General features: G+C 36.4%; 1 protein-coding gene across 2 annotated transcripts in view; it reads right to left on the bottom strand.

Moving 5' to 3' along the window:
- Positions 1 to 8,263: 8,263 nt before the first annotated feature.
- Positions 8,264 to 27,807, bottom strand: part of PCMTD1 (protein-L-isoaspartate (D-aspartate) O-methyltransferase domain containing 1) — a 40,794-nt gene continuing 21,250 nt past the window's right edge. The window contains exons 3-6 of one of the 2 annotated variants that reach the window (XM_079299863.1): positions 27,440 to 27,542; positions 15,561 to 15,732; positions 13,893 to 14,016; positions 8,264 to 10,945 (exon numbers count right to left, since the gene is read on the bottom strand). In XM_079299863.1, coding sequence (XP_079155989.1) covers positions 10,575 to 10,945; positions 13,893 to 14,016; positions 15,561 to 15,732; positions 27,440 to 27,542 — 770 coding nt within the window. In that variant the 3' untranslated portion in view covers positions 8,264 to 10,574. Of the gene's footprint in view, positions 10,946 to 13,892; positions 14,017 to 15,560; positions 15,733 to 23,769; positions 23,910 to 27,439; positions 27,543 to 27,807 lie in introns of those variants that run through there. The other variant, XM_079299864.1, reaches the window with a different exon arrangement.

Below are 27,807 nucleotides of genomic sequence, written 5' to 3' on the forward strand. Positions count from 1 at the left end.
AAGAAAACAAGGCATATTTGAACACAATCATTTTTATCAGTTACAATCAAACTAATTTTGATTATAAAGAGTTCACAAGGAGGTGGCAGGCTCAAAAGTCTAATTAATTACAAACACACAGTCTAAAATAATAGTAATTTGATAATCCCATGCTGCTGTAATCATTATCCAGTGTTCTTTGTTCATATTACACTCCCACAAAACAAGCATTTCCAAGCATCCCCTTGTAATGTACAAACATAAGGAGAACAAAAATTACATGTGGGAACCTTAACTAAATGACAGTAGAAGTAATCAAGCTGAAAACCATCTGCCATTACTGGCTGCACAGTGAAGTTTGCTCTGAAAACTACAGCGTGGGAGGCTTATTTTGCAAGGAGAGAAAAAGGTATCCTGGCAAGGAGAGCCAGTGAATCCCAAACCTTCAAATGCACATCAGCCTCCTCCACCAGCAATTGCACTGTGAGGCCCAAAGGCCACTATACTTCATGAGGACATTACCTACTATTTATATTAGCACAGTATCCAGCAGATTTTCTATTCAGCCACATGGTGCAGGAAAAAAAGCACTTCTCAGTTAAGCAGGCAATTTTTTGGTCCTCTTGCTGCTACTTTTTATTCTGCTCAGAAGTCCTGCCAGCACTAGGATCTTTGGAGCTGCTGCACTTTCACCTCTGATATTTCCAAAAATTCAAGCATTTCAAGGTTTTGCTGTGACTTTTTAAAGGGAAAGAGAAAACAAAGAGCTTCTCCTCTGCTGAAAAGTAATGAAAACCAGGCTGAACAACTCAGCTGTGCACATGCCTGCAGGAAAAGGGGGCAAATATTTCTGATGCCAAACTGTCTTGTAAGAGGAAATCTGCCAAACATGGTCTGCTTCCAAAATTCCTCAGAGATAGTGTCAGTCTCAGGCTGGGATAAGCAAGAAGCTATCTGGATTCAGAGCCTAAAATCCACATCACATTCTCTGTAGAATGGGCAGGCAACCCCCTCTCATTTGCTCTTGCTCGTTCTCTCTTCCACCTGCTGCCTTATCCTGTTTTTTCCCAATAAGAAATCAGGAGGAAAGCAGACCCCTGACTTGGTCTGTCCTGCACCAGGATCTAGGGCCAGCTGGGTAAGGTCTCATTTCAATAACAAAATGCTTCTTATAGAGTCTTTTTGTAAAGGCATTTGCCAAAGGGGTTAAGTGCCACAAAGCATGTTTTCCAATAGTTAAACTGAGACATGGGCTAATAATATGTACGGTAACATACAGACCAGGAAAAGAAACTTCAATTCCCCTTACTACTATCTTATTTACATAGGCTGTTTTCTCAGATCTGCTGTCAGAATTTAAAATTTGTGGTTAGATCCACTAAACAACTTAGATCACACAGTTTTAGCATAAGCAGTGCATAGTACTCCCTAACTTTTGGACATCTTGCCTACAGATGATAAATGCTCCCATTGCCAGGCAGCATATAAAGCTTGAAGAAAATTTTGAAGACGAGCTCTTTGTTTTCAGCTTTGCATTTTCATGGAAATAGACTGGCATCTTCAGAGGAAATTAATATTGTTCCCTTGGATTACAGTGTGGAACATCTATATTTATTCACAGATTCCTGTTGTGCCTCATGCCAAAGAGCTAATCCAGTGCAGCACTTTCGCCACCTCCAGCCAGCTCTTTAAACAGCAGATTTGAGGTTATACATGGCATATGCCTCAAGCAGACCCCCTCCCTCTGTAAGGCCCTCAAATTGAGGCTGGGGCCAAGGGACAGGGAACTGCAAAGGACAGGGAGAATATTCAGCTGAAAGGAAATGCTGGAGAAAAGGTGGGACTGGAAGGCAAGCCTGAAATATTACAGTTCTAGGAACAGGGTATTGCATTGTGTCTGACAATTTATCTTCATTGAAACTGAAAGGGCTGAGCATTCACCTGATAGAGGCTTGTACCGCTCCTTTCTCATGAAAAAAGTGCAAATGTCAGCACTTTCTTTCCTCAGTAGTTGAATTACTGCAGGAACAATTTTCCATTATTCTCTGTTTCCCTGAGGGAAATATACTGCACTGGTGTGAGATGGTGTGGTCACTATGAGCTCTGGCTAGGGAAGGGATGGCCAGACCCCATAATAACGGAGGAACTGGTGGCCAAATCAGCACTTGGTGGCTGTGAGTTTGTCCCAACCCTCATTTGGGGGCATCCACAGCCCTTCCTTCTCCCTCATTTCTTCATCTTCTTCCCCCTGCTGCTACCTTGTACCTGTTGGCAGTCAGGAGGCAACAGCAGACTCATTATTAACTTGAAGGGAATCAGGACTTCATTTTTTTCAGGTACTCTTCAGGTACTTCTGCTTTTTGTTCTTGTATCATTGATGTTATAGGTAAAATTCAAGCCAGAAATTTTTATTCTGTCTATTCTACTCTGAAGGAAAGTTTCTAAAATATTTACTTCTAGGATGTCAGAGAAAAATACAGTGAGAAGCTTACTGTTCAGCTATTTTCATTAAAGATTTTATCAACTGTTCTTAGCCATATCCCCAAGTTCTAATTAGGAAATGGCTTTGACACAGAGCTTTAAGAATCGTCAGAGCAGCGAAGTTGGTGTTCTTGCCATTCTTGTTTGTGACTAAACACTTTTAACAGCTTTTTCAATCTCTCTTTTTTAATATTGATCCTGAAATCTCTGAACAGCTTAGCAGCAAATCAAGGCTGCATCATTAAAAGCAATTAACTTACAAACACTATAATCTCTGGAGAGAGGAAAGAAAAAAAGATAAAATTTGTACCTCACAACCTCACACAGTACATGCAAGCAAATTAAGCTTTTCTCTGTGGTGCCAAGACCATAGTGGGACTTCTTTTCTCCAGAAGGGTTAAATAGATGAACTAAGACCTGGTGCCCTGCTACATGTCCACCACACAACCAAGACAATTTGTGCAGACAGCATGGGAACTAATAAAACCAGTCCCATATATTGAAACCAAAAAGAAAAGATGGCTGTCACACACTTCCATTAATTCCACCTGCATAGAATTTACCTGTCACAAGGGAACATCCATTGAAAACCTTTGTCTTTCCGGTTTTGTGAGAGCACTTGCACCAATATCTTGTGTTGTTTGCAACAGCTTCATTCACCTTCAAGGCGTAACCCAGCAGAAGCATTTTGTGCTTTCTGGACAAAGCAAAACCAGCTGTTTCATGATCCCTTGTTGGGACTTGGGTGACAATTAAGTTACATTAAACCCCAAAGCAGCAACGTAGGAATTGGAGAAGATATGGACATACAGTATTTTACTTGAGGTACCTAAAGGCAACTACACACTTGAACACCATTGTGAACCTTTGCCTATATGATTCATTTATTTTTAAATCCCAAGTATCGCATTATTATCACTATCTTATCCACAAAAATAATAATAATAAAAAATTAAAAATGAGAGATATACTTTTGTGACCAAAGGGAAAACAGTCTGCTTTATTTTTAAACCAAATTTCTGGTGTGAGATAAGGTCCTGGAGTTGCATGTCATAATTAAAAAGTTTTAGTAAGAATTAAACCAAATCTAAAAACCTAGTTCTTAGATATGGAGAAATCAGTTTGTGCAGCTACTTAAAATGATGATTCTGTAACACCTTTCTACAAATACATTCACACAATTCATATTTTGGGGAGTAGAAAAGAAGAGCTGTGGAATGAAGCACTAGAGGTTTCTGTAAGAAGATAGCTCATTACCCATTTTCCACTTCTCACGTGTTGTTTACTGGCATTTTGTGTTATTTGGGCTAACAAGCCTGACATTAATGCCCATGCAAATTCCCACTCTGGCCTTTGAATATTCAGTATTCAGTACATCCTTCCTCTGCTATTACAATTGTTTGGAAATGTGCTAGCTTTATTGGTTTTTTTTCAAGAAAAGTTGAAACTGCATCTGAGCAAGATTGTTGCCAGTACTCATCTCTGCACTGGCATCACTGGCAAAGCTGAGAACAAGCTGTGGAAACATTATGATAGATCTGGTTTATGCCATAAATATGACACTTGCTTTTTTGGCCACCATTTCACATTTTGCCCAATTTTCAGAAAGTAAATCAACAACTGCCAGAGATTATAAACTCTCGGGACTGAAAACCTGCCAGTTTGCTGGATAGTGAGGTTAGTTGCTTCTGAAAATGCTGAAGGTAGGGATGGGATCTGTTTGTGGTATAGCTTTAGGATCTGGAATGGACACAAAAATCTTGCTGAGGCCCTGGGCAGCAGAGTGGCAAGCATGGCTCTGAGGCACTTTCCTTCAGGTGACACTTCCTTCTCCAAGAATGCCCTGCAGGGGCCAGGCTATAGTTCTACAGGATTCAGAAAATATAATGTGTATTTGTTTCACAATTCAGGGCTCCAGCCTATGCCTCTGCTCCAGGCAGGAAACAAGCAGCAGCCCTGTGCAGCAGGAACAGCAGCTACTGCATTACACATCTGTAAGTCATGCACAGGCATGGGGTGTGCCAGCCACGGCAGTTTTCTGCACAGCTGTGCTTTCCTCATGTGCCCAGTTCTCAACACAAGGTCTCAAGTAAGCACTAGGATGAAGCTCAAAGTAACTCTGACTGCTGAAGACATCAAATGCCCAATTACACAGCTAGTCAAACCATACTGACCCTTTTACAGTGTGGCACCTTGAATGGTTATGAATGAAGAGCTTTATCCACGCCATCAGTTCTTGAAAGGTCTCAGACTGCATAAAGCACATCTCAGAAGAAAACCTGTTATACTATACACCTAACACAGGAATTTCAGAAAATTATTTGGTAAAATCATAAAGACTCTTCTGAGACTGACTCCACATTTTACAAATACGTGTTTGTATCTAAGCAAGTTACTCCAAGAAATATTTCACTATAAAAACATCTATGTAGATTTTTTTGTCTTTCCTAACAGTTGCCAGCACCCAGCCTTTGTTCCCGAAAGACAATGCTGCCCTCTTCTGGTATCCTTGATTACATGCAACGTTTTAGGAAAAATTCTGCAAGGTAAAGAAGCATTTTTAAAAGGATGTGCTACTTTTGACTGTGTAGAAGAGAGACACGCCAAGTTTTGAGAAAAACAAGCTAAAACAAGCAAAGTGCCACAAATAAAAAACTTAGTTTTGTAGGCTGTTGATCTAAAAAGGGCTCTACTGTTGTTAAGAGTTTACTGAAAGTCAATTGTAGAGAATTTGTTAGATGTGGAGCAAAGAGTACAAAAAGGAATGCTTTACAGTGCTGCTTTTACTGACTACAGCACAAAATCACTGTACCATTTTTTAAGGGAAAAACTGAAGGCCAAGACAAACAAATAGGTTAGAAAGATTGAAACCAGGTATTTAAAGTGGTTAAAACACAGAAGAATGTCCTTACAAGCTAACATATACAACAACTATGGATTGTACAGACCTGATAAATGGCAGAAATTATTTTTAACAAGGAATCCAAATTTGCAGCTGATTTTATTGATTTTATAAACTGCACTGATTATTACTGCTATTTTATATAACTGTTTATTTACCAGTAACTTCCTCATACAAATTATCCATCTCTCCTTTTTCATTCCTGCTCCAATCCTGGAAAAACGCTTTTTGATCACTGAGTTCAGCTACAAAGCTTGTTTTGATGCTTGTGTAGCTCTGTCTCATATGTCATATATGACATCACCCATGGCAGGACAAAACACATCAGTCTCTCTGGTTGACCTGCTGTCTATAGGTAACCACTCACTCATTCATGCTTGTGTGGCAAAAGCCTGGTTTTACATAGATAGGAGTAACATGCCACTATTGTTGTAAAAAAAAACCCAAAAACAAACAAAAAAAAAACCCCACAAAAAACCCAATTTATCATTCTCACACAATGCTCTAATGCAGAAAATTGACCTGGTGTGACAGCAGAAAAGTGGAGAGACAGGAAGCAGCAAGGGGATCAAGGTGTGGGCCACCCCTGGAACTAGAGATTCTAGAGCTATGCATAGCTCTAGAACAGTTGTTTTAAAAATATGCAGACCCAAAACTTGAAACAAAATACAGCATCTAACATATGCAGATTATTACAGACAGATAACTTGAATACAAGCTGGAGATGCAGAACAATGAAGGATGATGCAAAAAGCCCATTATCCAACATACAAATGACTCCCAAGGTGAACCCAGGAGGGTAAGAAGGAACCATCAACATGAACAAAATATTCTGCCATGAAAAATGGCAGAAGTGTAGAATGCTGTGTTACCCTCCCTAGCTACGAATCTAAAACTCAAGGGAAACAAAGAGAGATTGAGCATAACCAAGAGGAGGATTAGAAACAAAGAGCATGTGCCGCAGTTTTAACTGTTTTACTGTAATATAAAGAACTGCAATTTAACTCTTTGTATCTATTTGTCTACAAGGAACATCTTTCAGTTTGTTGAGATCATCTATGGAACTCATCCACGGAAACAGCAGAACAGCAGGAAACCCTAGTGAACTGTTTTCAGCCGGGACCAAAAAAAAAAAAAAGCAAACAAAATGGAAAGAAAATGCTTATAAAACAAAAACTGCCAGCATTTAGCATGTACTGATACCTCTAGTATAGCTGTTTTTTCTTTATGCTAAAATCATGGCTAGTCATGAATGTATGAAAAAAAAAGTGGCAGAAAACAATGCAGTGCCTTTGCTTCTTTCTAGCATGGAAGTATTTTGCAAAATATCCTAGCAAGGTATTACATAGATTCCTTGCTTGCAGTAGAAGAGGATAGAGCTTTAAAAAGGATGTCCCAGATCCCCATTCTCTTTAAAGCATCACAAAACACAAAGGAGGACAGAAAACTCTAGGAAGAAAATGTTACCATCATGCCGATAATCACTGCTAAATTAGCATTAGATTCTTGCTTCCATACTGACCACAAACATGGTACAAGCCTTGCAGCTAAACAGGCCAGCTTTACTTGAACAGAGAAATTCAACAACTTGACAAGCACACTCTGAAGCTACAGAACTAAGAGACAGGCACTGATCAAGCCAGTCATCTAAATTTTCCTGAAGTTGTTTTACTAAAACATCTCAAAACCCACACAGCTTTAAAGCTTCACTGCTCCAGTTACACTCCAATGACCTTCTCAGAACAAGTTTATGGAAAATGCCTCATACATGATTCAAGTGTTGTCAAAGTAAGTAGCAGCTCATTAAAGTTCAGTATATGCACCTCCAAGAAGAAAGATCACCACTCCTTTACCTTTCATAATTGATTAGTAAATCACAAAGCCTTCAGTTTTACTCAATTACATGAATGATGGAAGGAGACACTCTTGAGGACATATGGATAAATATTTAATGAGCTAAAACAGTTTTAAACAGAACATGGGATGTTTGATTATGTTCCCTATTTGTTTTCAAACTGACAGGCAAAGATGCATTTTAAAAGTATCTTAGAGAAAAATAAATACAGGATTAAAAATAAAAAAAAAAAACAAAACTAGCCTTAAGTTGCAAGCACCTGAACAAGCAACAGAGTGCTCAGCCAAGCACAGCTGTTCAGGCTCACTGCAATGAAAATTGCTCTTTTCAAGTTTTTGGGAGGCAGCTGCTCAGTTGTTCCTGAATGACGTGGGATTAAAAATTCAGGTCTTTTGAAAGGACTGCACTGGTCTTGGTTCCTCAACCAGACCAAATATTAATCCCCCTGTAGTTCAAATTCACCACATTCTTCCTCACAGTGATCACAATTGTAACACTGCTCATCAGCCTACCTGACCCACCCTGAATCTTTCCTCTAAGTGGCAACAAAAAGCACCTGCATCAAGAAGGAGTTGCAGTAGGAAGTGTGATTCACTGGTTGCTCACACCACCCCTGCAGATGTTACCTCCAAGTTTTCCTTATTTGTTTTGACCCAGGTAGTCACACAGTTGAGGATTAGGGGAAAAAAAACCAAACCAACAACAAAAAAAACCCCACAGAAATTTCACTATTTAGGAAAAAAAATACCAAACCAAAACAAAACATGGAAATGTTCTTCATTATATAGCTCAAGTTTAGCTTCTGGGCTCTCCAGAGGAAACTCTCCACACAAGTACTTCAGAAGTAGTGCTGAGGCCAAAATAGCTTTTCCTGTGTCATAAGTAACATCTCATCTTTCAATCTTTGCAAAAATTCGCAATTTATCAAGAATATATACTTCTGAAATTCAAGAATAGCCTTTATTAAGAGATTACGAACCTAATTATGAAACAACTGGTACCTGAATTTCCAGATAACTGAAAATACTTCCACAGAAACACAGAAATTCAAGCAAGCAGAAACCACAAAAAAACATTTTATTGCAACAATGTCCCCATCATCAAGTGAGATGGCAAAAATTAAATTTTAATTAATTTGCATTTCTACCTTTTTATTTATGTAAATATAAATTCAAGAGTGTAAAATAAATCCACATATAAAACACAGAGGAAACATTCTCTTTCAGTGACTCCAAAAAAAAACTTACATACTGAAGATTCATGACAAGTCATCCACTGTCCATTTTTCCAAGTATACAGGCATGAAAGAATGCAGAAATTTATTCTCAAAAAAGCATCCTGTATAAAGTCCTTGAAGTACTTAAGTAATATTTAGTAATCTCATTCTTGAGCTCATGGATGTAGATTCCAAGAAGAGACAAACATCTCAAACTTCCTATTATTTAGCTTCCATCTAAAATAATCCATTTAAAACAAGATTATGTTCAATTCCTATAGCTGAAGCAACACAATTACTTTATTAGTATCATTATTCTGGAAAACTACTTCCTATAAGGTTTTCCTGCTTTTAAAATAAAAGTCAGAATATTTATTTCAAATAGTTTTGCTTACTTATATGGTAAATATATTGCGGAAAGTAACTCCACATGCTGGTACAACAGGCCTTCATGAAATTCCATTTAAACATTACTATGATGTACCTTAAAAACAGGGACTACAGCATGAAATGCACCAAAGAGAGTGAGTGTTACTGGATTGTGTCTGACCTTCCTTCTCAGATGCAACAAAATGCTAATGCATTTTGAAGTAAATATTGGACTCCTAGACCATATGAATACTAGTTGGTTATAAATATTTGGAATAGGAACATTTACTGCTTTAGAAATATATGATTATTTTGTTAATTGTTTCACACAAAAGGAAGTGTCAACAGTATTATAATATGTATCATGGGGGATATTTCAATGGGAATGTTTTTCATTAGGTTTAACAAGCATACATTTCCACATTTCCAATGATTGTGGTTTTTAACACCTATCATGCCAAGTTCTTAATTAACTGTTTACCCTCATGGTTATGTTACAACAGAATGAAGAAATTAAGATGGTAAAAGCAAAGTTAAAAATGAGAACTGCAAATAACTTCACAACTAGAAGAGGGAAAATCATTGAAGGATTTAAATCAGCACTATTGTGGGTCCCCACAGTTGCACTGTTACTCTTAGGTTTCCAAAAGATGCATATGATTTTATAAATATTTTTGTGCTAAGAGCCATGCTCAGAAACAAAATATAGGCTGGCACAAGTCTACCTTCTTGGAGATGCATGTTAAGTATAAAAATCACTTACTAAAGTGCATTTGCTGAACAAATTCTAACTTCTACTATTATAGCTATCCCAATAAGCAATACAAACTAAACTTTGTTGAAATTCTACCTCTACTTAAAAGCAGTAAATATAGATGACTGAAATCTAAATTACAATCTTGAATTACCAAACTTTTTGACTCAATACTGTGAGCTTTAGAAATAAACAAAATATACTGTCCTATACTTCCCACAAAGGAGGAATTGCCTCTAGTTAGAAATACTGACAGTGTAGAATGGAGTTAAATATAAGCAGAGCTGAAGTAAGCATTCTTCTTATTCAATATGGTGTTTCTTTAAGGCTCTGAGAGAAGCTTAGCTGTTAGTTGTTGCAAGATCTTTTGGCAAAAGATAAATGCAGAAGTAGCAGGGTCATCTGACATTTCAGAACTTGTATTTTCATATTTTACTAAAGCCAGCTCATTCAGTGTCTGTATACATTTATTGCACTTGTGTTGTTGGAATACATCTATACCAACATAGTAATAATGATTGCAACAAAGCCATAGTAAAATAAACTTTAAAAGGGTCTGATTTGGATATTAGAGGATAAGTGTCTGCATGTTTAAAATGCTTCCCTAATAGTAATAAATACAGACAAATTTCTCATCAAGTCAGATGCACATGTTTAACCAATTATTTAGCATATATAAAATTTTACTCATCCTTTTATCAATACAAATCTGTAAGGGATCCAAAAAAGACTTACCATGCAAAATATTGATTAGTGCTGCATAATGGAATATATATTTCTATCAGAGTTAAAACAGCATTTTGAAAATTTAAAGAAAAATAGACTTTTAAAAAGGGATTCTACTGTCGAATGCAAGTCTTCCTTGTAGCAAAGACAAGATAGAGACAGGTTACCATTTATAGCTGTACTTCAGTCTTGATGAAAGACTAGTAATAATTTGTCCACCTACTTCTTAATAAATGCTACATTTTCAAGAATAAAGGAACTATCAGTAGGCATTATTTCTACTTAAAACAAGTTATTTTTCTCTGTAATAGGTCAAGTATGCTTTTAAAGATTCGGGTAATGGTAGACTCATAATTTTCTCTCTCAACAGATTTCGAGGAGGCTCTTCTGGCTTCAAGGCCTCACTGTGATCTTTATCTTCCTCCTCTTTGTTATCATCTTCCATTCTTTCATCTTCTTCACTGTCTAGAGGCTGAGGAATGAGCTGATTCCCAACAAACACATAGGTGTTAATCCTGCGTCTCCGGCATCTCCGGCGCTTGCGTTTCGGAGGAGCCTTCTGAGCAATACCCTTGGCTTTCATCTCCTCGTTTATGAAGTTTCTAAGAGTGCGTCTGATATATATTCGAGCTAGGTCCTGGAGGTTCCTAACAGCACATGGAGCTAAAAGGAAAGAAAAATAAGTTATACTAAGTGAAGTTTCCCTCTAGCAAAACAATCCCAAACTAGCTGCAAGGCAGTGAAACTAATGTTCAAAAACAATTCAATTGAAATTTTAGTACATGAAAAATATGCAAATGACACAAGGTTAGTTAGTATCACCTTGACAAACCCTGTGGCACAGTCCAGGAAACAAAGAGGTCTTTTGGCAGATGTGCAAGAAGTAGAAAGCAAGAACAGATCACTAAAATAAATTTAAGAAATTATAAAAAATACTGCCACTTTTTAGCACCTAGCATGTCTTGCCACCTACTGATCCTGTTGTGGGAAAATAATTTCTAACCCTGTGCCACATTTGTTTAGGCAAGTGCCTTTCTTCTGCCTCCTTCTTCTGCTCGCTTCCTACTGAATTTAACTGTTGAGGGAGGGACGTGTCTAATTCACATGTAACAAACCAGATAAGCCCCCTGTATCTTTGCAGAAGACGAATCAAAAATTAGTTAAGTCCTAAAGGGAGAAAAATCCAAACCAACAAGTAAGAAAAAAGCCAAAACTTTGTTTTCCAATGATGGCCAGGTGATGAAAAACACTGCTTGGCTGCTGGACACCTGCCCTAGATAAGCTATGGGTGGCTAATTACAAGGAAAACAAAAACAAAGTACACCAGCCAATGTTGAAGGTTGCTCAACTTTCTTACTTGTCAATTTCCTTGCTGTACAGAATATCATAAAATTAACAGGGACCATAGCAAAGAAGAAGTTACTGAATAAGTAATTTAAAAATTACACTTCCAGAAAATCCATTCAGCTATAAAACCTCCCAATGTAGTTTAAACAAGATCTATTGTTACAATACAATGACTTCAGTTGCAGATTAATTATTTATCTGAGACAGAAAGGATATTAAGACTAACACAGGTTAAAAAAAAAAAAAAAAAACCAAGAAAAAAAGAGTACCATTTCCTTGGCATACAATCAGCTCAAAATTCAAGAACGAAACACTATCTAACCGCCAACAACACGTTTATAAGTTCAGGTGAAACAAACCATGATTGCAGATTGTATGCCAATGTAACAAATGCAAGCATTTTTTAACGAGAGGCATAGGATGCAAAATTTTGGATAGTTACTGTCCATGTATTTCCATTTGTCTGCTATCAATGAAGTGCATCCTAACAAATAACTACATTGATAAAATGAACATTTTAACACCATCTCTAGTTTTCTACAAAAAAAAAAAAAAAGGCTACTTTGAGCATGGCTGACCAATATTTTACATATGAGAGTTATTTCAGTCTATATATATAACAACACATATATGTCAGAAAGCATTCAAGGGTTGTCCGAACTATGGCACAGACTCTACTTTTACTAAGCAATGATATCTGCAATCTCTGGCTAAAGTTTATAGAAGAAGCATGTCCACTAAACAACTCTGAACTTCTAAGATAAATTATAGGTCTGTGGATTTGAAACAAATAGACAATGCTACTATAAAAGAAAATAGGTAAAAATTTTATTCATTGATCTTCAGCGCACATTTTTACACCCTTCACCCCTACCATATACACCCAACAGATCCACAAAAACACTTTGTTTTGAAGTTTTAAAATAAAACCAGAGCCACCTGAGCAGTGGAAAGAAGCCTATCTCACTAATCTCAATTTACAGTGCAACTTCAAGCCTCTAACACTTTCTTCTTTTAGCTGTGAACAATACCACATTTGGTTATCTTTTCCTCTTCTCACTAAAAATTCATCTTGAAATTATAACACAGAAACACCTTTCTTGTACTACCATTCAGCTCTGAATGTCCATGGTCTGCACTCCTCGTTTTGAAACTTTAGAAATGTTTTTAGAAAAACCTCTTTTGTTCTAGGGAATTAGACTGCATAAAATCATCATAAAGTTTGACTAGCCACTTCTGTATTTCATTGTTAGATATGACACAACCTATGTATTATGGATGGAACAGAAAAAAAAAATTTTGAATTAGTAAATTGATTTCAGGAAATTACTTCTGAGGCCTCAAAACAAGTATTTTAACAACAAAAATTATTTCTGCATAGAAATAGATTACGTAAAGGAAATTATCTTCTACACTTTGCATAAAAAAACATAAAAAGTAACTATCACAGCAAGCTCACACACAGTCAAAACTAGCCAGATCAGCAGTTACAGACAATGCAAGCTGACAGAACATCCTGAACTCCTTAAGGGCTTATGCCAGTTTCACAGTTAAAACGCGTTATCTTTTAGGCTCTTTGTTGAGTTTACTTAATTTCCCACATGCTACAACAGATTTGTGTTCTACTCCTAGCCCTGACAACACCAACAGAAAATTTTAACTCTATGCTTTTCTTTGTCAGCTTTTTCTCCTTCCGTTATCATCCTATCTTACCATTTGGCAACAGGCATACTTCAAAAGATTTTCTAAATACCTTTACTACCTCTGCTCAAAGAACTGCAGCTAGAAAGCCAATCCCAATGACTAATAACAAACAGCTAGGTATGACTATATCCACTGCAGACACACATAAAGCATATTTGGACTTACTAATATCCTATCATATCACAGTGCCATTTTAGACCTCTTCCTTCCATTTCAGAGAGAAGAGGGAAAAAAAAATTTCTCTGGTATACCACGAGAAAGTTGGCACTATGTGGAACCTAACATTAGCTGGCTATTTTGTCTATACTGTTGTAATAAAGAAGCTGAACTTAAAAGGAAAAGGTGGCTGGAAAAACAAAACAGAAAAATTTATATCACTTGAATTCAGAATAGTAAATGTGAAGCAACACAGACCATGTACCAGGAACACAAACACCTATCAGTGAGATATTGCTTTGCTAAACGGAATGTTTCTACAGCACAGCCTCTCAACTTCCAGACCTCCACCATCAGGCACCATAACATCCCTGCAAGCCAAAGGGAGAGAGCACAAACTTACGCAGTCCTACAGTGTCATGTTTGCCGTTGTCATTTCTGTTTGGTTGCACTAGTGGGGCAAATGAAACAGCAAGGATATTCTTACTTTCCCATGTGTTCTGTCCTGTTCTCAAGATCTGTGTTAGCTGCAAAACAAAATCAATATAAATCAGTGGTTACAATTTTGTCATAGTCAATACCATTCAGGTTGGTTTCAAACACACCTTTGTTTTGCTTCAAGATTAATGGATTAAAATTGTTTTATGAACAGAAAGGAGTTTGGTAATCCTTGAAATACCACTTGGTCACTAGCGTACTGAATAAGGCTCTTTGGTAATGGGAAGAGATGCAGCTGGAAAACTAAGGCTCTAAGGTTAAAACTAAGGTAAGTTTTGTTTTTTCTTATTTTTCCAAAAGATCAAAGAACTTTAGATTGGGAGCAACCTCTTGAACAGGGCCAAAACCAAAGTTAAATCAGAAGCTTTTTTGATTAAGTGAAAAAAGATTGAGGACTGAGATTCCTCACCTGTCTAGACAACCTGCTGTAGTGTTCAATCATTCTAACTATGAAAACCTCTTTTCCTTATTTGCAGAAATTAATGCAGAAATCTCCCCTGCTGCCAATTTCTAACACTCTTTTCAGTATGCTGTGCAACTGGGAGGAGAACTGGACTCCTGTCTACCAAGTCAATTCTCCACTCCTTCAGGAAGACAACAGCAATTAAACATTTCCTTGGCATTTTTCAGCAAGCTACATTATCTCGGACCTTGTAGCTGCTCCTCACACTTTACATGCCCTAAGGCCCTATTCATTTGTATTTAAGGTAAAGAATAATCACATTTTTAATTTCTCTCTTAAATTGTGACTATTTTTAAGTTGGATTCCATCAATTTCAACTGACAGTATCTTAGTTGAATAAATAATTAAATTATTTATGGAACAGAATCACGTAGGCTATGCTTAAATTTCTTTCACATTTTAAGAAAGCAGATGATAATGTGACAATTCTATTTTGAAAGTATTTAACATGCTTATCAACAAGCATTTTAGTAATTATCTGTATTTAGGAGAACATCAACTTTAATCACATGATGTGCCTTTCTCAATTTCCCTATTAGTAAAACAGGGAGAATAATACTTACCATTGAGAAGCCTTTTGTGGTCTAAGGATGAAAAGTGATAAAAGTGCGAAGTATTATTAAAATAATATGCCCCTGTCTGAAAAGCTTTAAATCTAATATGGAAAAGCAACACAGAAAATTTCTATGAATACAGACATATTTTTCATTCTTTTTTTTCCCCTCCCCTTGAAATTTCCCACTCATAACATTTATTTTGTATTCTTTGAAATCAATTCCCCTCGTTTAGAGGTGGTTTTTTTGTTTTGAAGTACTGACTGAAAATGTTTGTGTGGCAGGGAGATTTCAAAGCAGTTCTGGTATAACACATAGGAAATAGTATGAAACGGACTTTTTTAAAAGCAGGATATTGATGCTCTCCTACAAATTTAAGGAAAAACAGTTCAAGACTTCATTAAAAAGATTAGTATCTGCTTAACTGCAACAACACACCGAATCAAGGTATCGTTAGTTGAACATTAACTTAGTCAAATATATACTCAAAAGCATTATTTAAATTACATATTTCTCATACTAGAAGAAAAAAAAGGGGAAATTTTCACTAAGTCACCTGATCTTCTATAGGCATTACTAAAATGCCTCCAACTTTCAATAAAATTTTCATGTAGTTTTCATGGTCTTTCTGGACTCCAGCTCCACAGTAAATCCGGTCATATTGATGACTGTCTGAGGCTATTTCCAAACAATTACCAACCACAAAAGCAGGTTCACAGAACTCAAATCTAAGGGGAAGAAGAAAAAAAGAAAGAGGGGACACATTTCAAATGAGGATTTTTAAGAAAAGCCAGTCCAGATAAAGACAGAAAAATATATCCCATCATAAAGAATGATTAGCATGCATAATTATTAAGTTAATATTAAGACATTACTTTGAAAGTAATCTGGTTTTTTTCTGCCACATCAGGGACCACTGCAGAAAAAACTCTTTAAGCAGTTACAGTTATGTACTATACAAAACAGAGAAAGCTTCCACAAGCAAGTAGATTCATACAAAGAAATCTTAAGCCATAAGGTGCAAGTGCCACTAAAATAGTATATTTATTAACAATGAGTGATATCCAGGATATTGAATAAACATTGAAAAGTCTCATTTCCTATTAGCTTCCCTCCATTTTCTATCAGTTAGGGTCTTTTTCAAGACTCATTTTCCTCTACCTCTCAATTTTCCACCTTGAGCCCAATCCACTTTTCCCCAAAAAGGAATTCAATGGAAAAGTCTGACTTCTTTTTTTTTTTCAAGCACACGCAAAAAAAAAAAAAAAAGGCAAAAAAAAAAAATTGTTATCTCAGAAACATCTCATTTTCATCAGCAAATGGAAGTTATACAACTGCATTTTAGTGGACCTTAGTTTAGTGGACAAGTTACAGGGACTGTAAGTGTTCTCTGCCACTGCATAAAATACCAAAGGAAAAAATGTAAAGGGTAGTACTTTATTGCTAAAGCTGCATAAATTCTCCATAATACTGTTATTTTTTGACATTTTTTTAAATCTCTGAAGCATGTTACTGCTTCAGCTGTTAACACCATAATAAAGTTTACCATTTTGTAAAAAATTCCTTGAGTGAATAACTGCACATCTTCCCCGAGCAATTTATCTATAAGAAGAGAGGTTACAAAGTAGCTCATAGAAAGATTTTATAGTTCTCCTCAAAAAAAAAATATTACATAAAACCTAACATCCTTGTTGTTGAATGAAGAAGTTAATAAACTTCATCTGGCAGCATTAAAGTCCAATGCATCTCATAGAGCATCCAGAAGTAATTAATTTTTCTAAGAACTTCAAATACATATAGGCATTTTATGAACTTTATGGCTGACTGTCAATCGAAAGCAATTTTTCTTTTTGCTTGGCTAGCATTAGCAAATCCCAGTACAATACCTGACAACATTCAAATCAATATTTTTTCAGCTACAGTAAAGTTGGCAGCTTTCACTGCTTAGGGATGAAGCCTGTAAGGCTTGGCTGACTTTCTGATCTAGAGTGCTGCCATTAACAAAATAGGAAATATAAGTTTTTGCTGGAAGTATATTTTTCCTTGCTAGATGGGATGCTTGATCTTGAAAATACTCCAATGCTTCTTTCTTTCACTAGTCCAGATAGACCCTAGAATCTTTTAAAAGCTACTGCACAGTTCTCTATAATGCACTTCTTGTGGTTAACAGTCCACGTTTTTTCTCTTACAAATCTGGGGGTGGGGGGAAGCTACAAACAACACTGGTCAGTTGAAAAGAAAAAAGGGAGATGGAAGTGAAGTAGGGATAAACTGCCTTATTGAACAGAACTGAGAAGGTGAAGCTAGACCAGCCTGAATGGTGATTGAAATAATTCCAGATTAACACAGAAAGATCTAGAAATACATTAGACAAGGCTAAATGCTGGGAAGAAAATGAAATCCAAGACACTTATGAATCTGTTGAAGAAGTAGATCTCATTTCACAAGCACTTGAGCTACCATGTTCTTTCCTACATTTTCTACATTCTACATACAAGTCAATCAGATAATTTATGCCACAGTTTTCATTTCAGATTGCCTACAGTTTAAATCAAGCATTATCACACTGATTTAATTTGAAAGCTTGAGCAAAGTACTTTTGTGGTCTTAAAAAGTAAAGGAGGAAGGCGGAAGGGGCAGGGAGAGAACAAATATGGTACTTTTCCAAAATGCAGTTTTAAATCTTGACACAGCCCCTTAGTTTTTAGAAAAATGAAGATGGCTTCTCTCCCTGCTTCCCTCCCACAGCTTTCACAACCTGTCTTCTCATAATGCTTCTCTAAAACCTACCAGATTTATTACCATATAATCATGTTTCCTCTACTAGAAACCACCCTAAATATCTCATGAATACACTGGTTACACTCTCTTCAAACAAGGAGGAACAATAAACCGTCCAAGACACAACAAAACCCCATGAAACACTCCTCAGACACAAAATAACTCTATACATGAGCTGAGGGGAAAAAAACTCCTTAGTAGTCTTTACTAATATAGTAAAAGCTGAAGATAATTTGTCACTTAGCTCTGCAGCTTGCAACCAGAAGGGCACAAAGTGCAAATAAAGACAGAAGCAACTTCTTAATACACCCGCAAGAGTTCAGATGCACTAGAGACCAACTCTGACCATATGCACTTTGTTTGGACTGTGATCCCTCCACACTATCAGAAGAGTTTTGTGAAGACACAAAGCTCATGACCAAAACAGCTGTTCATTTATGATTCCATTTACTTTAAAGAATACCTTCTTCCTCCACACAGTTTTTCAGCCAGTTTCAACCCAGTCTATTAACAGGTGGTCTTCCTGACAGACTCATTTCCCATAGCCAAACTAAACACTTTATGGACTAGGTTATATGTAATTTCTGAAGACACGTCTTTAATCCACCTCAGATGAAAAATTACTTCTAATCAGCTCACCTGGCCATGCAATGCTCACCCCAGCTAGCCTGAATTGGTATGCTAGATGCTGGCATGATGCTATAGTTCAGAAACTGCCACATGTACCCTGTTACTCAGAAGGTAAAAATAGGTAGATGAACAGGGAGGAGAAGGTGATAAAGTCTCTTGTAACAACAACATGCCTGTTTAGAAGCCAATCCCTCTTCATTTGTGCTTCTCACATAATAATTCAGAAATAACTGCTTCATGTGTTAGGGTATGAACAGTGACTCATACCAGATATACCAGAAATACAAGAAAAGCATACTGCTTTCCTACTTAGTGAAGCACCATGGACTTTTCATGGACTAGTTAAATTGTAGAATAGCGAATCTTGCTCCTCCACACTCCTACAAAACACAGACCTCACTAGTGATGCAGCAAGACTCTTTCCCAGATCTCTGAATCTTAAGATGACTTTGATTATACACACACCTCTGAATCAGAAAGAGCTGATAAAGGTATGTACCATTTTCTTGTATTTATCCAATCCAATAATAAGAGATGACCTTCAAACACAGACTGATATATAATTCTGAAGTTTGTTCTGCAAACATGCCTAAGTAATTTTCAAAAAAAGTAAAGTTTAGATTGGTTTTACTCAAGTGTATGAGACCCTATCAATTCATCAGGAAATTATTTAAAATTTAAATACAATGGTCCTACAAATACAAGGAAGTATTTAATATTAAAATACCTACCAGGTGCATTGCAAGCATGTTAGTCTGACAGTAGGAAAGTAGTATCAACCATATTAGGTCAAGTTCCATTTTAAAGCAATCAAACTCCAGTTCTTTTAGTACTAATTGTCACTACATCCAAAAAGTTCATTTTATTCCTATTGCATCTGGAGTATCAAAACAGACCAGATAATATTCTTCATTGTGTGTTACACTGAGCTATCTTTTATTAACATTGACGAAATAAAATCATTTATTCCATTAACACGCAGTATTGACAAACCTGCCATATAACTACAAAGAAGAGCTACTATTTCACTTAAACACTTCTTTTATTTCCAAGCTGAAATGCAACTAGGAATTGCCAAGCGTTCTTTAATGTTTGTTCACCTCTATGTGACGAGGGTGGTTTTACAGAATATTACATTGGTAAGATAAAAAACAAAACAAAACAAAACAAAAAAACCCCACCTATTTCACACATTAGGTAACAAAAGGAAGGGAAAAAAGTGCTGGAACTACCTGGAAAAGTTTAGTCACTTCAGGTTCTTCAGTTGAATCTGCTATCTTGATTACAAGAGACCAAGAATACAGAAAATTCGTAAGAATTCCCATTACCAATAACATGGCAACAGAAAAATCTCTGTTTAAACAAACACTTCCCACAGCATAAATTTATGCACACACAGATCACATGTAGCAATGGCCCAAGATAACCAAGCAGTTTCAAGCATGTAAGACTTTTGCATGGAATGGGCACTTCACACATTTCTTCCAGATAAATAAAATAAAAATAAAAAAAAAAAAAAACAACCAAAACCAAAAACAAACCACCTGTAGAATTTAAAATGAGTTTAGTGAGTTTTTTGCCTTTCCTGAAGAAACTTAGGAAAATTCTCAAGTAATAGATTGTAACTGTCCATGTCTTTAAGATTCCCTATAGATAGCAACACAACAAAGTATTACTACTGTACTAAAATAAACAACCATTTAAAACACTTCCAGCAAAGACCTAAGGTTCAGTTTGTTGCTCTTGTATCCATATCCACCAATCTAGTATATCTGTCATAGCAAAATATTAAACAAAGAAACAGCAGAGTATAGCATTAAACTTCCCTAGTAGCCATGATTTTTTACGAAGGGATTCACTGGTTGGTCCTAAGATAATACTCACCCATGAACCCCACCTTTAATTACTTCCAGCTCTGAATATGTACAGGGCACTTCTTGGGCTAAGCTCTTCTACCTATACAACCTCCATGAATTCAGGATGTTGTGCTGATACATTGTGAAGACAAAATTAGGTGCAAGGAGGTATGGACTGACTCCTTTTTTATTGCTTTAAGTGGTAAACACTTGATTTTTCAAAAAAAGAACAAGGTCAATGTGGAAAAAAATATCAAGTAATCTGAAGGGAAAAAAAAAAACCTGTCAGCATCCACAGATTTGTATCTGAAGGAAATGTTAAAACATGTTATGAGATTAAAAGATGCAATACTGGGGAATCAATTAAAACTGTTTTTGCTAAGAGAATAATAATTTAGTTCTTAAAACCAGCACCACTCCAGCTACATTTTACACCTCTCAACTATGACACTCACATCAAAATATCAGCTGGCAGTACACTTCTGCCTATCCTCATAATTACTAACCACACTCACATCTCTCAGCCTACTGTTCACAACCCTTATAGAAAGAAAACCCATATCAGGATGAATTTAGTATACTTTTACCCCATGCACACACATTTCCCTTGGTTAGTCAACTCAAAACTCTAAAAAGCCTGAATTCATATTCAGTACCATCAAACTGCTTTAAGTAATTCCCTTCCAATGGAAATTCATTTAAATTTATTTAAATTTAGGGCACAAAGGACTACTTTCAACTTTAATAATATATAAGAAAAGGTTGGCAAGTTGTTAACATTTGTCATGTGAACTACAATGACACTACATTAGAAGAAAGAATTTCACACAAGTCTTTGTGGGAAAAAAATTCCAAAACATAACTTATCTTAATAAATATTTCAAAACAGAATAGTAAATCCAGCATAAGAACTCATGGAATTAGCTTTGTATCAAACTACCCTTAAACCATCAAACACATTAATAACCAGACATTGAAAAGAATCTGCAAAATATGCAGAGTCTGAAAATATGTGATAAAACATTAAACAATTTTCCTTACTGTGATGAGTGATCTAATCATACCAACACACTTTTGTCCTAGCTCTAATATACTGGCCATACTTTTCAAAAATGGACTCCTCAGGATTGCAGAAGAAAAGAAAGAAGCAAACAAAACCCTCACCAGTTCTGGTGCATTTGTTGGTGAAGAGAAACAAACCCAAAAACTGGGGTATAAAGCTACAGCAGTTGCAAAGTGACTTCCTGCACTGACTTGAAGACGCAGACTGAAAAGCGACACATCACTTAACCTAGAAAGGTGTGGCATCTTGGTGCAGTGCATTAAGAATAAAATGTCAGAGCTTCCTTTATATCCAAGAATTTCCTAAACCAGTAATCTTACTCCAAGCATTTCTAGAACCTAGTTTTTAAACACTGATGTATTCACTGAAAGAAACTTTCAAGAAGTTTTCAAATAATTTAGTAAATTTTTCCAGTTTCAAAACTTTTCTTCTTTGAAAAGAACAGATGAAGGTGAACATTCATATGGCTTTATGTGATATAATATGCCACAGAACATGCAAAAGATTAATGAAATAATTTTTGATTTCTATGACTCAGTCTCTCTCATTTAACTTGACTGTGAAAGTGCTTTAGAGCTAACACCAGTCAGATACAAAGGTAAACAATTTTTAGAGGTGTTAATTCTTTTCCTGTGAAGTGAGGCAGTATCAGAGCAAGCAAGATGGCAAACTCTTTCCACCTTTCCTCTAGTTCCTTCTCCATTGTTCATTCCATCTCATTTAAGTATTTTTCCAACCTCTCTGAACTAGTCTTTGGTTTCTGTATAAATGCACATTTATGTATTTCTAGCAGGTTTTGCTGAAAAGTTACACACCTTTCGTCCACCAGTGTTGTTGATACCTCTTGCATGTACACTAGAAACACTAGAAAACAAACAAATTTAAGTATTTTATCCTTGAAAAGCTCTCATCATAGATCTCATTTTAAATCCCTTCCATCCAATTACAACAGCAACTTTAATCAGCATCACAGAAATAGCCAAAAGTTATGCTGGCAAAATTTCTATTCAATACTTTTATCCTGGACGCTTTTTCAGTTTTCAGGCAATGCTACAGGCATAGTGGGAAATGTGTATCTCTACCTCACTTGTACTTGTCAGTTTTCCATATCTGACTAAAACTATCTTACTTCTTAGCTTTCTTGTTCATGATTTCTGATATTCTCAGCAGTTTTATTGAGTGGACCAAAGCACATTATTTAATCACTTCTGAAGTCCAACACTGGTTCTTAAAAATACTTATGACTCATGACACTTTTCCTTCAACACAGATTTACAAAATTTAATAATATAATAATTTAATAATTTATTTTATAATAATGCAATAATTTAATAATATAAATTCATTGTATTATATCAAAACTTTGGTAGCAAAATTCAAAGCAATACGGAAGGAATACTTTTTAGTAATTCCACAGAGAATCTTGAGAAAAGGGAACAGGCATAGGGAAATAAGAAAAAAATCTCTCATTTCAGTTTATTGTCAAGGCCTTATGACACCCATAGAAAAAGTCTCGAGAAAGATTTGTCTGTTAACAAAAACTAGAAAATTATTTCCTACTTGTAATGAAGTAGAAAATTTTATACATTTAAAAAGTTGTATTTTCTACTGTGTTTGTGTGAAACAACAGTTTTTATAGGAGCCATACACCCAAGTACTGTCATCACTTGTTTTGAGGCAAGAAGAATTTTAAGTACTATCAAAACTTGTAGACATCAGAGATTTCCAAGGGCAGTGTACAAGACAGGACTTATTTAAAAAAGGTGTTTTATTTGTTGTTCTAAAAGGAAGAATATACATTTTTTGTAACTATCAAATACTTGGAAAAGGCAGGTTTAGTTCCTCCCAGGTAAGAGTATACTCAATTGTCTGTGGAGTCTTCTGGTTTACAAGGTAAAGAATGAGAAGTAATACTCATACATCTAAATAAATAAAAAAAAGACTACGTTTCAAACCCCTATTTTCCTTCCCTTTTGGTTTAACATAACCTCTGGCATCAAAGAATCCCACTGCCTGTGTTGCTCTGATTACATTAAATCTCAACAAGAAATCTCTGCCCTCTAAAAAAGCATTATTTACACTATCTGAAATTAAGTTATCAGTAAGATTTAAACTGAGAAAGCCATCAGTAAGTTTTGCACACAATTTGGTTTTCCTGCATAGATTTTTACTGAAATCACTAGCCAGCTGACCAGCAAGAAGAAGCTCTATTTTTCTTTGTGCATACACTAGGGATTCACCTTCCAAATCTAATTTAAAAAGTGTGCCTTTAGAATCCTACCACTAGCCTTACTTTACAATGTAGAAATATACTCTTGCTGAAAGATGTTCTTTACTGTTCTTTAATGCCAACACAATCTACTACAGGATTTCAGGAAGAAGTTCCACCCATAACAGTTATCCCAGAATTAGTACTAGGGGTTCTTATCACTTACCATTGAAGTGGATTCTTTTGCTCCTGAGCAGGGTTGGTGATTCTCTTTCACAGCAGGGACTTCACCAGCTTACCCAGGTTTGGGCTTTGATAGGGTGCTAGAAGATGGGCAACCTAGCCTTGCCCTGTGGCTCTCTCTTCGAGCAGGATATTCTATGTCTAGAAGTTGAATGGGAGCAGAAAAGACAACACATTCCCCTTCAATAAACAGGTGAAGCGGGGCCTGGTACTTGAACATATGTGTTTTAGATAGAGCCTTCTTAAGAATGATTCTTTTCCCCTTAATTGGCATGCATTCTCAAGATTTCAAGAATGAAAGAGAGCCTTACGTATATTTCAGACTCAAAGAATTTTCCTTGGTCTATACCTAAAATCTTTGTTCCTCTACCATCATGAAACTTTCAGATGTTTTCAAGAAAACATCTTTGCTTTTACTGGCAAATATACATCAAGTAAATCAAGGCAGCATTTTATCTTTCAGAATGCACAACTCCACCTCCATTTAGAGGAGAACTGTTTTTATAGATTGGTGGAATATGGATACAGATACATGTAATTGCTGATATTATTTGAAATAGGTAACTGAGAACTCTTCTTCTGATGAAGGCCGAAACTGGGCTAAGACCAGCTATCAGAGATAGACAGCCCTTTCTTTAGGCTGAGAAAGGGCCTCCAATCCTTCCTGACATGCTAATTTTATACACTGTCAAGTCTCTGATAAAGTACCTCACCTGAATCATAGGAAAGTAAACTTTTAATTCTACTTCAACATTATTATCAGAAATCAAAAAAGCAAGTTAAACTATCACACAACCGTGGAACATCCCCCCATACAAATGTCATCAAAACAATATTCCATCTTGTTTTCAGGCAAGAATCCATCTAGATCATCATGATCCAGCTCCACAAAAGGTGCAAAACCAATGGCCTATTACTCCGAGCAAAGGAACAACGCTACAAAAGATTTAATTATGATCCATGCTGAAGCTCTCCAAGTACCTACCCGTAAGTTTAAAATTCTGGTTTTTGTTTCAAAAGCAGAATGCTTAGAACATTCAGATCAGACTGCAGAACTTAATACACTAAAGAAAGAAAGCAGGGAAGTGGTAAACTAAAGCTTTACTAAATTTCCTATTTGCATAAGTCCATTATTGCCAGGAACACACATCATGATCTCTGCGCTTTTTATGTTCCCTAGGCACCTTGTTAGAGGCTGTTAGTCAAGTGAAAGTTATTTTTCATACACACATTCACTGAGACAATTCATAACAGTCTGTCATGTAAACTATTTTTACATAGTAAGGACTCCTGCTTGGAATACACCAGTGTTTAGCAGCAGACAGACACTGCACATATCTTCCCTGGGTGGTCTTTCAGCCAAATATTAAGCTGACCAAAGTAATAGTTAATTCAGATGCTGCAGTTCTATAATTTCGGATAAATATCTTTCACTTATAAATGAAGATGCAGGAAAGTTACTGAAACATGAAGCAAAACCAGACTTACTGAGCCAAAAAAACATTGCTCTGAGAGTCAGCTAAAAATTCAAGATACGATATTAACAGTTACAGTAAAAACGAATACAAAAGAACCCTACAAGAGGAAAAAACACACATCTTCATTAACTACAGTAAAATCCATAATATTTACAAAGAAAGTAGTCAGCCAGAATCAGCTGTACAGACAACTTGGAAATTCCCCCAAAACAAAATCCAACCAGGCAACCATTATCTTATCAGCTGCACTGTAGTTTTCACACGCAGATTTTATCAAAAAGCACTTTCACAAGTTGTATCCGTTGCATCAGAAACATACACCACTGTTGTTATTTCATATACTAGCTCTGTGTAGCAGTGAGAATGGTATCTCCCTGACTTCCCCTGTACCCTGTCCTGTGGTCCAGTCCTTTCCCCTCCCCCCTGAGCTGATTGGCTGGGCTCTGGTTTTACTCCGCCCCTGGCGGGGGGTTTAAAATCCAAGGTCCAGGCATTCCCACTTCCTCTTTCTCCCTGCAAGACATCTGAAATAAAGCTGTGAACACCATCGGGAGAAGGAGCCTCCTTTGTTCTTTTACCTCCTTCCTGCAGGGCTCTGGGCTTCCTTCTAGCAACAGAGCTAGCCGGAGGGAAGCTCTAGATGGCAACTGCACACCACTGACATTTGCTTACATCATATTTAACAGTTTTGTTTTATTACAAGTTTTTACATGTTTTAAAGTATAACCAACGCCCCCAGGGTTCCACTATTCATTTACTAAACTATCCTAATCAAATTTTGTTTCAATAATGACAAAACTTCATTGCTACCCCAATTTCTTTTAATTTCTGTACATAAACCTATCACCTGATTGGAAAGACAATCCAATCAAAACCAGCTTTTGCACACATCTACAGTAATGTAGAAGTGTATGTGCAACAGGTACATCTAATGTAACAGAGCCATTAATGCAGTATTAGTAGTGATCACAAATGACCCTATTTCACACGTTTTTAAGACACATAAATTGCATCCTAAAGCCGCTCACGGAATCCATTTCTATTTGTTCTAGCTTGTGTTACAGATTAACCTCAGCCAACAGAAATGCTTGTATTGACAACAGTAATGAAAGATATGCGTATTTTCCTATGTTATTTTATTTTATTGGACTAACACAGTACTAAAATAATCTAGCCAGTTATCAGAATTACAGAATTGACTTCAGACACAGGCTGATACTCTTCAGTTACTTAGGAGCATCAAGAGAAAGGCTAGTGGCCAGACATGAGCTCTTGAAGTTTGGGGTATGGGAAAAAAGTGGATTGAGCTTCAGTCAACATAATCAAGAACATGGCAGCACATTACACAGGTAAAAGGATAGCAAGAATTTTCTTTGCAGCCCATAGGGAAGGAAAGAGGTGTAAAATGTGCAATTTTTAGGCTACTCCTACTTTTCTGCATTTCCAGAAGTTATCATATAGTCACTGTTAGAGAATTTATTGCCTGCAAGGAAAGAAGTCTTAACGAAAAGCAGCCCTAGCCAGAACCTCATTTTCCCTTCCACTGAGGCAGAGACACCCAATACTCTTGCAGGTCAACTTATAATAATAAAAAAAAATTGAGTAAGCAAGAACAATCAGGTTCAAAGCCCTGGAACCCAGAGTTATACCCAGAAGTAAAAATGAGCAGCGCTACGAGCACAGATGAATACTCTTAAGTCCATTTCTTCAGGAAGTAAACAAAGGCAATCAGAAAAAATTACTCATGTAGAGATCAACAGGTGCAGGTTAGAAAAAGCCAATACTGTACAGAGAGACTATGTAAAATTACATAATAAAAACTCATTTAATGGATAAAAATTGCTCTACACATGCAAAGATAACCACAGGTCATGTCATTCTCCCAAATGCATATATGCATGTATGTGCACATATACACGTGTCTGTGCACGCATACCCGTCACCAAAATGCAGAAAAATCCACTTTGCTAAACACTGCACAGGAGAAATACTCCTATACTTCCAGAGAGTGCTTTTGTAAGTCTCAACTTACCATATGATGTACAGCCACATACTGTTTAGGTTTTGGTTGTGTGATGCCATTCTTCTCCCCTCCCTAAGCTCATAAGCAATGACACACTGAGTTTAAAACCAAAAATGTTATTGCAAAGTAAGCCAGACAAATTATATACTTACTTATCAAAGCTATCACTGTATTTTATGAAGCTCTCCAACTTTTCCTTGGCATATTCTACCACATCTGAATGAAGCTCTATTCCATGATTTATCCCAAAAGGCCCTGTAAATAAAAATAGCATGGTGTGTTTTTGTGATGCTTCTTTTCTAAGCACAGCAAAACTGCATGGAACAGCACTATAGTGTGAAAACATTAAAAACACATAAAACAGAAGCCTCCAAACACTGCTAGACAAAGTTGTTTTTTGCATCTGCATTACCAGTGTTTAAAGAGGAAGGTAAAAGGCCAAAGGTTTGATAAAAGAACCTGGACAATGACAACAAAACAATTACAGACATGTTCTTTATCATTTATAAGCATGCAGAAA

The sequence above is a fragment of the Erithacus rubecula genome, assembly GCF_903797595.1.
Source record: "Erithacus rubecula genome assembly, chromosome: 3".
Taxonomy (NCBI): domain Eukaryota; kingdom Metazoa; phylum Chordata; class Aves; order Passeriformes; family Muscicapidae; genus Erithacus; species Erithacus rubecula.